At 36.5% G+C, this 17,145-nt stretch overlaps 2 protein-coding genes across 2 annotated transcripts; both read right to left on the bottom strand.

Moving 5' to 3' along the window:
- On the bottom strand, positions 3,367–4,404 carry LOC107606476. Its single transcript, XM_016308538.1, has one exon. It carries the CDS (start codon positions 4,402–4,404, stop codon positions 3,367–3,369), a length of 1,038 nt encoding a protein of 345 aa, XP_016164024.1.
- LOC107606477 (pentatricopeptide repeat-containing protein At2g34400) lies at positions 5,726–7,264 on the bottom strand. The gene has a single exon (XM_016308539.1). The coding sequence runs from the start codon at positions 7,262–7,264 to the stop codon at positions 5,726–5,728; it is 1,539 nt and encodes a 512-aa protein (XP_016164025.1).

Below are 17,145 nucleotides of genomic sequence, written 5' to 3'. Positions count from 1 at the left end.
GGAAAAAACCTGTAGGGACCCAATTAAAAAAAAATTGGTACAAAGACTCAGTTAAAAGGGAAAAAAGTATAGGGACTTAATTGAAAATTTCGTGAAACTATAGGAACCAACAGAATAATTAAACCATTTTAATATACACATAATATTTTTACATTAAATAACATATATTATTGTTAAGTTCACCTATATTGGTGTGATCTAGTGATAAATTTATTAGATATTCTGATTTTACCTGAAATATTTAAAAAAAGAATGTTGTTAAATATTATGTGATTATATATCGTAAGATAATCGATGAGACAGAAATATTATAGATAAAAATATGCTTAGAAATTAATTAAAATTGTTTAGAGTTATCTTTTTTTAAAAGATATTCTAATAAAATATCTTTTTATTTATCAATTATATTTGGATATAACAATATAAAAGTACTTGTAGTTTATTTATTATGTAAAAAATATTTTTATTTTTATTATTAAAATTTTATTAAATACACTTGTTCTTGCAAGGATACAACATCCGAACTATGCTTCGGCCTGCTGTCAGCCTCGTCTTCAGGTAGCTTCGGCTGAGCAGACGTCACCCTTGGGAACCTAGATCCGAGCGTGGTACCTGTAAAAGGGACTTCGATGCTCAAGTCAGTAAAGGAAATAAATAAGATAAATAAAGTAAGAAGTGTGTATTGTCGAGAGTATAATTCTGAAGTAGAATTATGGCTCTGAAGTCTTTATGACTTTCAGGGGATGAAGTCTATCTCTGTATGTTTGATCTCATTGCTCTTATAGATTTAAGATGTGAGTTGCGTAACGGTTGGTTTGAGTGAATCTCGGCGCAATCCGAGATTCTCTGGGGAGTTATGTTTATATGCTAATCTTTTCTGTTGAGTGTGAATTTGGATTTTCACAACGTGGCCGAGTTATACGTCGGAAGTTTCCTAGTTCTCTAAAATTGACTGTTTACCTGTTGTACTACGAGGAGTGAGTCACAGTGTACTCTTAGGTTGGAGATTCCTGCTTCTTTGGCCAACCTCAAGCCTGCTAGTAGGGCTTCATATTCGGCCTGATTGTTAGTTGTTTCAAAGAGGAACTTGATTGACTATTCGGCGTGTACTCCATCGTCGTATCTAAGTAGGATTCCTACTCCGCATCCGCTTTCGTTGGATGCGCCATCCACATATAGTTTCCATGTCTTGATGTGTTCTGCCTTGACTGTGAATTCTGAGATAAAGTCGGCTAAGGCTTGGGCTTTAGGTGATCCTCTTGATTGGTAGGATATATCGAATTCAGAGAGTTCAATTGCCCATTTTGTCAGTCGTCTTGCTAGGTCCGACTTTGATAGTATTTGTCGCAGAGGGTAGCCTGTCCGAACTATGATCGGGTGTGTTTGAAAATAATGCCTCAGACGCCGAGCAGTTATCACTAGTCCGTATGCCAACTTTTCTATCATTGGATATCTTGGAGCTAATAATGTTAGCTGTAATTAAAAGGAATAAGAAGAGTGGCTTACCTTGTTCTGGTTTCTTGAGTATGGGTGGTGATCCCAAGATATGCTTGAATTCGGAAAATGCTTTTTTCACATTCCTCTGTCCACGCAAATTTGTCTGATTTTTTCATAGTCTTGAAGAAATTATATGATCGTGTTGCTGCAGCTGGTAAGAATCTTGACAGGGCTGCTAGGCATCCTGTGAGTCGTTGTACTTCCTTGATCGTCTTTGGTGATTGCATGTTCAGGATTTCCTGGCACTTGTCGAGATTGGCTTCTATGCCTTGGTTAGTTAGTAAAAATCCAAGGAATTTGCCCTGCTGTACTCCAAATATGCATTTTTCCGGGTTCAGCCTCATGTTGTATGTTCGGAGTTGTTGGAATATCTCTTGAAGGTCGGCTTCGTGCTATTTTTCTAAACTGGATTTGACGACCATGTCATTAACATATATTTCGATATTCCGTCCGATTTGATTTTTAAATATTTTATTCATTAGTCGTGGATAAGTGGCCCCCGCGTTCTGTAGACCGAAAGGCATTACTTTGTAACAAAAGTTACCTTGGTTGGTTACGAATGCTGTCTTAACCTCGTCATCCGGGTGCATTTGTATCTGGTTATATCCAGAGTAGGCGTCCATGAAACTCAGCACTTGGTAACCTGAGGTGTCATCTACGAGCCTGTCAATGTTCGGCAGCGGGTACGAGTCCTTTGGGTAGGCCTTGTTTAGATCTGTGAAATCTATACACATCCTCCATTTCCCTGACCTTTTTCTGACTATAACCACATTTGCTAACCATGAGGAAAATCGGACTTCTCGGATGAAACCAGCATCCAACAGTTTTTGCGTTTCTATTGCTGCTGCATTTCTTCTTTCAGTGTCCAGATTACGTTTATTTTGTCTTATAGGTCGGGCGTTGGGGTTGACTGCTAGTTTATGGCATATGAAGTTTGGGTCCATTCCTGGCATGTCCGCTGGAGTCCAGGCGAATAAGTCGACATTGGTTTTTAATGTCTTCCAAGTTCTATTTTCTTCCTGCAGAGAAAGTTGAACCGATATTAGTATAGTGGTTTGTTTCATTTAATTGTATCTTTTCTAAGTCACCCGTTGGAGAGGGGCAACTGTTGTTGTCCCTAGGGTCCATTTCTGCCAAGGTAGGGTTGTTTTCTGAGTTGTACACTGAATGGATCCTCGAGATGGCTTCTTTTGTGGTTTTCCTCAGACTCGCGTTGTAGCATTGTCTGGCTTCCTTATGGTCGGCATGGACTATTGCTACTGTGTTATCCTGCAAGGGAAACTTGACACATAGATGAATAGTAGAAACAATAGCTCTAAATGAATTAAGAGAAGGGCGTCCTAGGATGATATTGTAAGGACTGGCACAATCGACTAGCAAGAACTGGACGTATAGTGTTTTGGAGTTTGGGGGTTCTCCTAGTGTTGTCCTTAACCATACATAACCTGATATAGGAACTCTTTCTCCCGAGAATCCTGCTAGCTCTCCTCCTGATGGTTGTAATGCCTTGTCACTTAGCTGCATCTTTTTGAAGGTAGAATAAAAAAGAACGTCGGCGCTACTTCCTGGGTCAAGTAGAACTTTCTTTATGGTTAGCTCTCCTGTATGTATTGAGATGACTACTGGATCGTCCAAGTTTGGTGCCTGCGATTTGAAATCACCGTCATTGAAACTGATACTTGCTGTTGAGGTCGGTATTGTTGGGTTTTGGTTGGACCCTTCCACTGACATCATAGCTCGATAGCTTCGTTTCCTGGCTGTGTTTGTGCTTCCTCCCCGGCGAAGCCGCCTGAAATGTAGTTTATGATTCCTTTCGAGGCAGGGGTTTCTACCGGGTCTCGGTATGTTCCTTTGTCTTTGCGTTCCGTGCTATATCTCGGTTTGCTCCTCAGCTATGTCCTTCCGATTTCTAGAGCCGATGTACTTGTCTAGTAGCCCTTGCCTCGCTAGTCTTTCCAGTAGGTCTTTGGCCACGACGCATTCATCTGTGGTGTGGCCGAACTTTTGATGGAATGCACAGTGTTTGCTCTTGTCCACGTATTTCTGATCCTGGTATGTCCCTGCCTTGACTGGTGGCTTTATAAGTCGGTTGTGAAGTATCTCCTTGATGATATCCTCTCTCCTGGTGTTGAACCTGGTATATGAATCAAATTTCGGTGTTAGTTTAGAAGGCTTTTTAAAATCTCTGTTACTTGACCTCGTCGGCCTGTCATCTTTCTTCCGTGATGGTAGTCGTTCGTTTCTTCGTGTTTCACGGAGTTCCTCTATTTCAATTTGTCTGGTGGCCTTGTCTCGGAATTCCTCCAGTGTTTTCGGTTTTGCCACAATTATAGCTTCCTGGAACTTTCCGGGTTGGAGACCGCTTTTTATGGCATGTAGCTGAAATTCCGGGTTGAGATCGGGGATTTCTATGGCTGCTATAGTGAAGCGCGTCATGTAATCCTTCAGGCTTTCGTGTTGCCCTTGTTTGATTGTGCTGAGATAATCCGGGTCCCTCACATAGATTTTAGATGCTGCAAAATGATTAATGAACATCTTGGCGAAGTCATCAAAACTGGTTACGGATCCTGCAAGCAAGTTAGAAAACCATAATAGGGCAGCTCCATCTAAAAACGTAGGAAAAGATCGACATAAGATTGGATCGGAGTCACTGTTGAGGAACATCATAGACTCAAATTTGGTGACGTGGACTTTAGGATCCCAGATCCCCTTATATGGTGCTAGGGTCATGGCTGGTTCACCGTCTTCCATTTTTTGGGGGTGTCTCCCCAGTCTTTGCGTTGGATTCCGATTGATGTTCGTCGTGTTGTTCAGCGTCTGTTCTTTTGCTATCTTTCCGATCTTCCTTGTTTTGCATTGCCGCCAGCAATTCGGCCATTCTCTGATTTTCCGCTTGGAGAGCGGCATTAGCGGCCAGAAGATCGGCGTGGGCTTGACTGGATTGATGAGTTTCCGAATAGTCCATCATACTCTTGTTATCTGCAAGGAAAAAAGGGAGGATAACAAAGAAGATGTGCGTTAGTAGGAACTGAGTTTGGGGTGAGGTGGAATTAACCAGGGCCCCACGGTGGACGCCAAATGTTCTTACAAGGATACAACGTCCGAGCTATGCTTCGACTTGCTGTCAGCCTCGTCTTCAGGTAGCTTCGGCTGAGCAGACGTCACCCTTGTGAATCTAGACCCGAGCGTGGTACCTGCAAAAGGGACTCCGACACTCAAGTCAGTAAAGGAAATAAATAAGATAAATAAAGTAAGAAGTGTGTATTGTCGAGAATATAATTCTGAAGTAGAATTGTGGCTCTGAAGTCTTTATGGCTTTCAGCGAATGAAGTCTATCTCTGTATGTTTGATCTCATTGCTCTTATAGGTTTAAGATGTGAGTTGCGTAACGGTTGGTTTGAGTGAATCTCGGCGCAATCCGAAATTCTCTGGGGAGTTACGTTTATATGCTATTTTTTTTCCGTTGAGTGTGAATTTGGATTTTCACAACGTGGCCGAGTTATACATCGGATGTTTCCTAGTTTTTAGGATACGGTACAACACTAAAAAATAAAAAAAATATATTAAAAAAATATTTTTTTTTATTGATTTAATGATACCCATCAAAAGGATAGAAGATATATATTTTGAAGGTAACTTTTTTAAAATTATTTTTTACACTTCAAAAGAAGAAAAGGGGACATTGAATGCACATATGTACCATCCCATTCTCTCCTTAGTTTTGTCCTAAGATGAAAATAACCCAATAATGATAGTGTTTGTTTTGTCTTTGTTTCTTTAATGATAATGAAGTGTTAAGGTTAAGCTTAAGTATAGCTTAACACGTTGAAAGAAAGTTGCTTTTTTTTTTTTTTCTTTTTTCCCCTCTCTTTTGGGTCGAAAATATTGTTTAGGCCTGGACCAAAAACTAAACACATTAATGTAGTGTTTCTCTATTTTTGCTTTAATTTTTATTATATTATAGCACAGCTGCACAGATTCTCAAAACTTTTTAAAAGTACCAACAATTACTTCATGAGGCCCAACCCAAATAAGACTTTTGTCATACTCATATCAGTTAATTCATTTTTATTACTTTTACACACATTTAATAAATAAATAAATAAAGTGAATATATTGATATACTAGTGAATATAATCCAAAATAGAACATGTAAATATAGCCTATAGGACATGAAATAAATTTACAATAAAGGCTCAATGGTATTAATATAAGTTATTTTGAACCATCAATCATCATTAGCATCAAAATTCAGCACATTATTTTCTTCATATATTCCATGCATGTGAATACACATGCTCTTTAAAGCATGATGATGCTCTCTTTCAATTTGAGTATGTGATTTATCATCCCCAGCAAGAAATGGATATAGGTAGCCTCCAATTTCAATCCAACTACATCCTGAACTTTTCTTAAGCCCCCTCAAATTCATCATTTCCCTAACCTCCTGAGTTTCACTCCATTCACCAACATTGGCATAAGAATTTGCAAGCAGCACATAGTTTGAAGAACTCCATGGTCCATTAATATGAAGGTTTTGAGATATATTCATTGCCATTGTTAAATTCCTATGCATCTTGCATGCTCCCAATAGTGTACTCCACATTACATCATCAGGCTTATAAGGCATTTGTAGCATAAGAGCCTCAGCTTCTTCAAGTAACCCTGCTCTTCCAAGCATGTCAACCATGCAATTATAATGCTCTATTTTGGGTTTGATCCTATGTTTATGAATCATTTGGCTGAAGTATTCACAACCCTCTTTCACCAAACCACTGTGACAACATGCACTAAGCACACCAGTGAAAGTTACATCGTTTGGCGAAATTTCGGATGCTGATGATGAACTTAATAGCATCATCTCATCATAAACATTCAAGGCCTTTCTTGCTTCACCATTCTGAGCATACCCACATATCATTCCATTCCAAACAACAATATCTTTCTCGGGCATTATCTTAAACATCATCAATGCATGGTCCATCTCGCCGCATTTAAAGTACATATCCGAAATTGCAGCCCCCACCACCAAGTTATCTTCAAATCCATGTTTCACGGCAAGACCATGGAGTTGTTTTCCTCTCTGTAGCAAGTTGGTGGCGGCACATGCGCTAAGCAAGCCGCCAAAGGTGAATGAGTTAGGCTCCACACCAGATGACTGCATTTTATGAAACAAGAAGATAGCATCATCCATATTTCCACTTTGTGAAAGGCCAGTAACAATAGTTGTCCATGAAAACGCATCCTTATGTGGTAACTCCTCAAGCAATGCCATTGCAGAGTCCACTAAACTGTGCTTAGAATACAACTCCAACAAAGAATTACAAATGTACTCATCAGAACAGAACCCCAACTTGATCACATTCGAATGGACTTGCATTGCTTCCACCACTTGCGACTGAGACGCTAGCGCATTCAAAACAATAGAATAAGTATACTCATCACCAAAATCTCCTTCCTCAAATAGCTGTTTATACAAATTGAAGCAGTCATCACTCAGCCCACACTTAGAGATACTAGACAACAAAGCATTTCTAGCAACCAAGTCTCTAACAGGCATTTCATCGAACACCTTCTTTGCATCTTCAAAAACACCAAAACTTGCATACATCTGCATAAGATTAGTCCACAAACAAGTGTCTGAAACCGAACAAAGCTTGATCATTTCACAATGAACTTGATAAACAAGACCCAGATGATCACAACAGGGGAGTACAATGGAATAGGTGAAGTTATCTGGCCTAACAAGAATAGTATTGTTCCTCATTTTGAGGAAAAGGATCATGGCTTCTTTGTTTCTATGATTCTTGAGACATCTTGAAATAGCAATGTTCCATGAATGGGGATCACTACTAAAGGGTGTTGTGGGAAACAAAGACAACATTGGTGTTTGGCATGAAAGATTGGATGACAAGGTTGCAATGGTAGACACTGTTCTCAAGGCAAATCTTGATAAGAGATGCATCAAAGGTTTGTGCTTTGTGCATGAGATATGAACAAGTACAAGTACCTTTAAAACTCGCTAATCTCAAGAGTAAACAACTAACTTGGTTTTGTTCATAAATTTCTTTGGTTTGTATCTTAATAATCTATTAGTAAACACTTAAATTTGTTTGAAATTTAAAATCGAATACATAAAATTTTGTTATTCTAAAAGTATTTAAAATAGAATAGTCTTTTAGTTTCATAAAAAAAATACTAATCCCATATATTATAAATTTGTCATAAATTTATTTATCTAACTAATATCTTAAAAATATTATTAAGGACAACAAAATGACTAGGAGAGTAGAGACACAAATCTTGGATGGTACTTTGTCCGCTAGAGAGTTTATTCCTTTCACTTTAAGATGTGAAGCCACAAATTCCCAACAAGGATTGTCTTGTCTAGAAGTCTAGAACATATCCCTTAGGCCTTGAGTTTGGTGGGGAAATAGAGATTGAAATAAATTTTAATATTTTATTTGGTGTAAAGTATAAGAAAGAAATTAAAATAAGAATAAAATTTTAATTTAATTTGTACAAAATATAAAATTAAAATTAATTAATTAAAATAAAGATATTTTAGGTATAAAATGTTATTAAAGTTTTAATCTTTATTTTTAAAAATTTTAGTTCTATGTGTCTCCATTTTTTGAAGGTATTGAAATATTGAAATTTTTATGACAGAGACAGAAATTTTAATAACAGCCTTTGAACCAATAAACATGATATTAAATTTTAGTCTTCTAATTTCTGTCTCAATACTTCAAAACAAATGTTACTAAGTATTTTTTAATAACGTGATATCACATGTTAATAATGGCCAATAAATACAAATCTTACAAGTTGATAAATCCTACTTTATTCATATTTAATATATAATAGATAATAGATTTTTTATTTATCAATTATGTTTGGGTATAACAATATAAAAGTACTTTTTTGTTTATTTATTATATGAAAAATATTATTTTTTAAGAAAAAAAAAATATTTTAAAAAAAGATATAAATTATAACTTCTCAAAAAAATATTTTTTTTATTACTTTTACTTTTATTACTAAAAATTTTTCAAATACGCTAAAAAATAAAAAAAAATATTTTTTTATTAAAAAATATTTTTTATTCCAGATAATAATACCCAAACAAACACATAATCCCTAACCCTTTTTGGCACCAGCTTCTTCAAGCTACTTCTTTGTTTCATCAGCTTCATCCTTCGAAACCTATTCGTTAAATTACTTCGGCAAACCTTCGATCAATTCCTTCACTTCCTTTAGCACAAGGCTCGTCAATCCTTGATACGAAATTTATAAAGGTAATATTCTGTAGAATTATCGGTAAGTGCATCGAGTCGTATCTAGGGGTATTTAAATTCAAATCGATCCAAATTAAACTGCTTATTTAATTCAATTTAAACCGAAAACCAATTAAAACCGTACTAATTCGGATTTGATTGGATTCTATTTTTTACAAATTGTTGGATTAGATCGGATTTCGAATCTATTTTTCATAACCGATCCAATCCAATCCAAACCGCACAATGTGCTATAATATTATTATTTTATTATTATATTTATAATTATACTTATAACATGTTCAATTTGTTATACATTTTTCTATTATTCATATATTATTATTATTTAATAAATATTTTATATTTAAAATGTTATTTATTTATTTATTTTAACTAACTTATAATTTTATTTCTATTGTTATGTTATCGTTGGCTTTTTAAGATATTATTAAGACTTGTTATGTCATTGTTGATTATTTAAAATTTGATGTTGAGATTTGTTATATGTAATTAATTTTTTATTTAAAAAACCGCAAATCCAAACCGATTCAAACCGCTTGTAATCGGATCGAATTTCTAAAAAGGTTCATCCAATCCAAACCGCACCGCACATAAATTAAGCGTTCGGATCGGATGACTTTTTCCTTAAAATCGAATTAAACCGCACCGCGAACACCCCTAGTCGTATCAAGTATCAACTAATAAATTCACGGTGAATGAGTGTTAATCCCACAAAATTAAACAGATTAAACACACAATAGTTAATTGATTATTTTAGTTAGACGGCCATATTTGAATAATGAGTAATTAAGGAACAAGAAGTAAATAAAAGTAATAAAATGACAAGAAAATAAATTGACGGTAAAGTACAGAAAAATAAAGTGTAAGAAAGTAAAGTGTAAGAAGGTAAATAACTAGAATTAAGAATGAAAAGAACATTGGGATTGGGATCAAGCGATATTGCATTGTCAAGATTAATAAATTTCATCTCCTCTTCAATCATGCATTCATTAATCTCTTGGCAAATTATAAGTAATTGAATTCCAATGTCTTGGCAATTCAATTTCTCTTAACTTAATCAATTGCCAATGTCTTGATATAATTGCTTATGAGAAGAGATGGAGATTAGTCTCTAATTTAGAGCCGCACAATTTTATGAATCAAGTTATAAGTTGATTACATGTCACATATCAATCCCAAACTCAAATTCATAAGAATTGGGAGAAAGATCTTCAAGCCCCAATTCCATAATCCTCTTTCAATTCTCATGGAATTCATGTGAGATTCAAATTCTCTCTCAAGACATTTGAATCTTTAAAATGAAGAACGAAAAATCTTTCTAAAGAAATAAGAAAGAAAGAATTGAAGATAAATAATGAAAATAAATTAATCCATTAAATTGCAATAGAGTTCTCTTTTCCAATAAAAAGAGTTAGAGACTCGTAACAAAATATTTAAAAAAGTGTATGAAAGAAAATGGAAGAGAAGAAGAGAATGAGGGTGAGAAGACTCTCCTCCAAGGTGGTGGTCTAAAAGATGAATCTAAAATCCTATTTATAGCTATTCTAAATTACAAATTTAAATGAAATTTAATTCAAATTACATCAAATGTAAATTTTCTAACTATTTCTAGATAATTTTTGTGGCCTTGATTGCTTGTTAGTGGGTCTTTAGGCTTTGATTGATTGTGAATTATGGCTTGGATGAAGGTTAGAGTGGACTTGTGTAAGAACCAGGTTATCGGTAAAAAGATTTTTCTCGCAAAAAATAAAAAAAGAGAGTTACGAGGTCAAACTTGGCTTTATGAGAGTAATTAATCCCTCTAAGTCAAATTTGACTAATGGATATTAAATACTATCTTACCATTGGCTAATTACCACACCAGAAATTTTTGAGCCGCAAAAACACTTTTAGTGACGATTGTGCGTGCACCGAAAAAAATTCTCGTAACTGGAAACCTCAGAACCAGTGGTAAAAGTAATTTCTACTCAAGTAAATGTGTCTCTAGATTTATATTAGCTATCCCTTTATGATTCACCTCTTTAAAAATAATTGTTAGCCATTAATCGTTTTAACGCCCGGTAAAAGTTATCTGAACCGAATTTCTGTCTAGCATTCCGCAGACGATTCCTAGAGGCCCCGAATCCTCTTGCTTACTATCCAAGTAACTCGGCCCCCATCTCTCAGCCTCTAGGCCGAGATTATCTCAGCCTCTCACCCCTCTCTGTTGTGTTTTAAACCACGAGTAATTAACCGCGGTTAACTGCATATAAACACGTCATTATGACGCTGATTGTGTTTCCTCGAAATCACGCCCCTTCTCTCTTGATATCAGCCCATTTTTCTCTAATTTTTTCAGCCCTCTTTTGCCACCTTTAATTAAGTTAGAATTCAGATTTTATTTAAGGAATTACGAAAGCAAAAATTCAATTACATTTTACCATAAAGAGAGAGATAAGAATCATAAATGAGAGAGGAGAAATAGAGAAAATTATGCACACCATACCTGCGTTTTTAGCCCCTTATATAACCATTTATACACTATTCTCCAAGTTTTCTTCAAGGACTCAAACCATACAAGTACAAACTCTTGTCCGTTTTCACCAATCTTTGCGTTTTTACCGAATTCGGCTAGGTAAACTCTTGTTCTTTCTCCTTTTCTTTTTCTTTTTAAAAGAAACAGTAACTATTATGAATCATTACTCTCCTCTATGTATAGAGAACTTCTCTTGAAGAATCCATGGAGCACGCCTAGGGAGTTAAGGAGTTTCGAGCTCACAGTGGCTAAATTCTGACGTTTTGCGATACTTTAGGCCCAAAAATGAAACTCACCACCACCAGCTGTGTTTCTGCCCTTGTATCCACGTTTTCTAGTGTGAAAAAGGTTTATTAACTGAATTACATAAGAGGTAACGGTTAGGATTAGCTAGAGTATGGTTGTGCTTGTTTTCGGTGCTTATATGAGCCGCTTTGTGGTGAATTTATGTTTGTTTTGAATTTCTTGAAATTTTGTGAGTTACCACTATTTTGGCTTGATAAATATGTGTAAAATAATGTTATATTGCCTCTGGATTTTGTGTGAAAACAGTCGGAAACATGGAAGCGCTTAGGGTTTAAGTTTCAAGTTTTAGACGTCACAAAAAGTGAAGAAAAACATAAAAATTGCACCTCTGAAATCTCAGTCACTAAGAGCACGAAAATCATGGTAGAAAAGAGTTAAAAAGTATTCACAAAAATAATTTTAATCCTATGGAACAAAAGAGGAAGGGTAAAAAGGGTGTTATGATAATTTTTGGATAAAAAGAGAGTCAAAAATATAATTTAAATGAAAAATAAGTAAAATTCTGAATTTAGTATCATTAAGGGTAAAATAGTAATTATATAAATTAGTTGGGTCAAGATTATAATTATAAAAAAGTTTCAGACCTAAATAAAAGCTTTAGTAAAAGTTAGAAGTAAAACGGTAAAAAGTAGTAATTAGAATAAGTAAATAAAATTAATAAATGGTAAATTTGGTTTTAGGTCCCTTAGAGTGAAAATTGGCATTTAATAAAATTATTAGGAATAATTTTAATCATAGGCAACTAATAGGATTAATTCGGTAAAATTTTGATGCTAAATAAGGTTAAACAGTAGAAACTAGAGTACTTAGGGGCATATTAGTAATTTCAGGCATAAAGTCAAATTAAAAATAAATAATTAAATTAATCAAGGAAAAAAAGTATATTAGAAAAAAATATGAAGATACAATGATAAAATAATAACATTAGGGGTGAAAGCATCATTAAAAACCTAATGAAAACGGTAAAAAGAAAAGTTAAATAAAAAGGGGCAAAATGGTAAAATGTGACAAGGTTGAGACATTTTAAGAAAGATCCGGGCACAAGTTTTTATAAAAAGAGGGAGGAGAAGTCCCTTAGAAAGAAATTCTGTTGAGATGTGCCGCGGAAGAAGAAACTGTAAACCCCAAGGTGCTAAGAAGTTCCTGGCAGAGCAGACTTCCATCCCGCCTGGCCAGAGATTATATGAACGTGGGGACACCCGCCATATGGACTGCTACTCACTGGGAGCACCTTGTATTTTTGAGCCATTCTTTATTAGTGCCGCGATTGTATTTCGAGCATCGGTGCGCGACCGACCCAGTGGAGTAGCCATATCTGGACTTGGGCCGGGTAACATCGGGCTGCGGGTAGCCAACCGACGCATAAGCTCATGACTTGCGTAGGACCAGACATGCATCATATTTGGTTTCTGCATTTCTTTGCTTGTGTTCGATTACTTGTGTATGTGACTGTTATACTGTAATTATATCTGTTTATATGATTGATTACTGTGGTGACCCTATGAACGACTAGACTTAGGCTGCGGATCTCCTTAGGTTTTTCGTATAGTACTCTACTGGGAACCCTAGGTTCTCACCCCCTTTTTCCCATGTCCGGAGATGGGGACCGGCGTGATCTTCTTTGAGTACCCATCGTACGGCAGATACGTGGACCCCGCGACGGAGAGCGCGGTGTTTTGGGGTAGTCCGCGTACACGCACCTACTATCTTCTCGACCGTCCTTTCTTTCACCCTCTGCTCAGCCAGGAGTTTGACCCTGACATGCCTTATGGTACACTGCTATCCGAGCTTCACCCCGGCAGAGGCCAGTATCCTTTTCCGCCTTACCCTCTGAATATGGCAGAGCCAAAACCGAAATCTTTGATCATTGACATACCTGAGTATCCACCATGGTTCAATCCTGAAGAGGATCAAGTAGTTTCTGATGTACCTATGCCCGATGCTCCACCACCATCCCCTATAGCTGAGCCAAGATTCCAGGGGCTATGGGTTCCTGAAAGCTCTGGTTCTGCACTTTCAACCGAGTTTAGCTCAGAGGCGTGGATTGACCAGATGATGGCAGATCTGTACTCTAGTTCTTTTGAGACCAGGGAAGAGGACTCCACAAAGGATGCGAGCAGCAGCAACATCACCGGCGCGTCAAAGTGATTCCCTCGCTTTAGCATATTGTGACAGCAGTTTCTGGAGATAAAATAACAGCAACATCAGTAGTAGTAGTAGTAGTAGTAGTAGTAGTGGTCATTGCCCTCACTCTTGAGTAGTCTTTTTAGAGGGCTAGGTCTTTTATTTATTTAATAATGTAGAACGGGTCCCAGTCTAGGGTGGCTCTTGTGAGCCGAGGCCTGTAAGCATTACAGATGGAGTATGTACATAATATAGTAAGTAATTAAGTATGAATTTGTGTTTTGTGATGAACTAAGCCTCCGGGCATTTTCATGTGTGATATGTGTATGCTAAGCTATGCTTTTCTGTTTTTTGTATTAACTGCTTAATTTACAATTATTCCAACATGCGCGACTAGCTACACGATTCTCGACTAGCGCTACAGGCTCATATGTATACACTTAATATATGGTCTAAAGTATCTAAAGTCAGCTAAATAGTAGCACCTGGCTACTAGCCTTGGTCATGACAGGCTAGAAGTTGGGTCGTTACAACTTGGTTGAAAGTTGGACTTGTGAAGTTTTTATTCTCTTATTGGAGACTTGAAGAATTGAAGAATAAATGAAGGAATTGAGGTCGTAGAAGTGGCTCAATGTGGAGTGCCTTTGAAATAGTACTTTGGTGAGACTTTAGGCTTTTAAAGGTTTGGAACTCTCCTTGAAAAGTTGGTCTGGTGTGCTACTTTACTCCGCACTTCAGTCCACACGCCAACCTTGCAATGTTGAAAGATGGGGTCATTCGCGGCCCCAAACTGAACGTCCACTATAAACTATTATATATTATTGGAAAGTTTTAAAAGTCCACTTTCTGACGCCATTGAAAGCGTGTCATTTGGATCTCTCTAACTTAAGTTATACTCTTTTGAAGGTGAAGAGGTCAGTCTAGCGTGTTTACAGGTTCAAGGGCATGTGAAATTCTACACGCTGGCTACACGTCAACCTTGCAACGCTGACATATTAGTGATTTTCACCCTCAGATTCAGTGTCCACTATAGACTATTATATATCGTTAGAAAGTTCTGAAAGTCAGCTTTCTAACGCCATTAGAAGCACGTCATTTGGACCTCTGTATCTCAAGTTATGATCTTTTGAAGGTGAAGAGGTCACCTTGCGTGTTTACAGGAAATTGTCCTCTGAAAAATTGGCCCAGCGTGCCACTTCCCAGGCACGCCAGCCACACGTCGGGTTTGTAACACTAAAAGAATAGTGATTTGTACCCTCAGATCCAGTGTCCACTATGGAGTGTGGCTGAAGTGTGGCCCAGTGTGCCGCTTCTCTTGCACGCCCTCCACATGCCTAGATTGCAAGAATTTGTCCTCTAGGAAGTTGCCCAGCATGCCACTTCTCAGGCACGCCTTCCACATGATCATATTGCACTTTTTGGGGGCTCGAAGGCGTGTAGTTTTAGAGACGCCACTTCACATGCCATAGTGCACGCTAAGCACACACACACGCCACATATACGCCCATCCGCACTTGGGTTCACATGCCATAGTGCACGCCACTCCACACGCCCTTGGCACGCTTCAGGGGCCATGCTTTCAAAAGCGTGGCCTAAGGCTTCAAAGCATATCCTAAGTTTCAAAGCGTGTCCAAAACTTCTTCTTTTCTTCTTTTGAGCTTGTTTTGTACTTTTTGCTTCTTTTTCTCTTATTTTCTACAAAATTCATCAAATCAAAGGAATAAAAGCAATTTCCAACTTAAGCACCAAAAACACTTCATAATTAAACATTATGAATTGATTTCTTATATGAAAAAGCATAGAAAACACAACATGATGCGCATGCATCAATTCTCTCACAGTCTTAATCACAGCGATTCTCGTGTTGCTCAAAACCTCATCGATCAATGTCGAACTCTGTTTTCTCTTCCGTCGTTGCGTGTGCCTTGGCGGCGCCAACTGCTCCAGGTGCAGCGACGACAGCAGCGAGGCCGAAGGACGCGGCGAAGACAGTAATAAAGAGAAGAAAAGGGAAGCTAAGATTTCTTCAATGAAGAAAAGGAGGAGAATGGTGGTGATAAACAGAAGGAAGCGACGACAATGGTCTGGCAGAGAGCATGCTGGGGGAGAGTGAGATGAAGAGGCTTGCGAAGAGAGTGCACAGATTGGAGATTGAGAAGCCTTTGAAGGTCAATCGGAGTCGTGGGATAACGTGTGGCTCACAGCAAAACAGGTTCAATACGCTTGTGTTGATGCTTTCATGTTGTTCGAGGTTATGAGAATGTTGTATGATTCTGGAAATGGAAACGCCTATTGATTCTTTAGTTTTAGAAATCTGTTTCTTCTCAGTATTAATTGGTTATACAGGTTGGTTTTGGTTAAAAAATCGTTGATGAAGTGGAATAAAGAGAATAGTGGGGACGACAGTGGTGATGATGGCAATATGAAGAGGATGAATTTTTTCGGAGATAAAGGGTTAAGGATTAAGATAGGCTGGATTAGGTTAAAAAGGATAATCTTGGATTTCTAGATAGTTTTTTAGGATTTGAATAGTTTTGTTATACGGAACTGATCTTTTATGATTATAATTTTAATTTCGTTATTTCGTGATATATTTGTCAGCATCAAAAACTTTCCTCAGGTACAAATGGTACTCAAGTTAATTAGTAAATATTTTTGGTCGGAATTAATTGATTTGCTTTTTGTCAGAGAATTAATTGAGCTAATATTGGGTTAAACAACCAAGAAAAATTGGGCCCAAAAAGATGTTTTGGTCATGGACCCAGGTTCCTGGAAAAGGATTCTAGGGATCAGTGTTAGGTGGCTCAAATGTTTAAAGTACTTACTAGCTCTAGTCCCAACAAAAAAAAGTACTTACTAGCTAGTAGGCCCAAACCACCTCCGTATAAACTACAACACAAGTATGGTACCTAGCTAGTTAGATTCTACAATCTACACCAAAAAAATAAAAAAGGCAGTTAGATTATATATTTTCAATAATATTATGTGTACACTACATATTTTGACATTCATATAAAAATATAGCTATTAATTATTATTAATCAATTATATATTTAAAGGTAAATTCTATTATGTAGAAGAGAGATTCCTTCTATATTTAAAACTATTTCTAATTAACAAAAAAGAATACATATTAGTTGTTAAAAATATATTGATATCAAAATAATGTCTATTATAAAAAATGTACATGTAACAGACTTAATGTAGTTTCAAATATAAAAGACATATTTTTTTAGTGTTTATTTTATTTTTTATTCTTTTTTTTTGTGTTTAAAAAAATCAGAAAATAAACAAATTTTCTGTGTTTTTTGAAACTTTGAAAAGAAAGAAAATCCGAAAAAAAGTTTAAGATTACAAATTTATATATTCTCATATAGTTTTAGAAAGATAAATATATCTTTTGAA

This window comes from Arachis ipaensis, chromosome B07, assembly GCF_000816755.2.
Source record: "Arachis ipaensis cultivar K30076 chromosome B07, Araip1.1, whole genome shotgun sequence".
NCBI lineage: Eukaryota > Viridiplantae > Streptophyta > Magnoliopsida > Fabales > Fabaceae > Arachis > Arachis ipaensis.
This window is presented reverse-complemented; position numbering and strand designations above follow the sequence as displayed.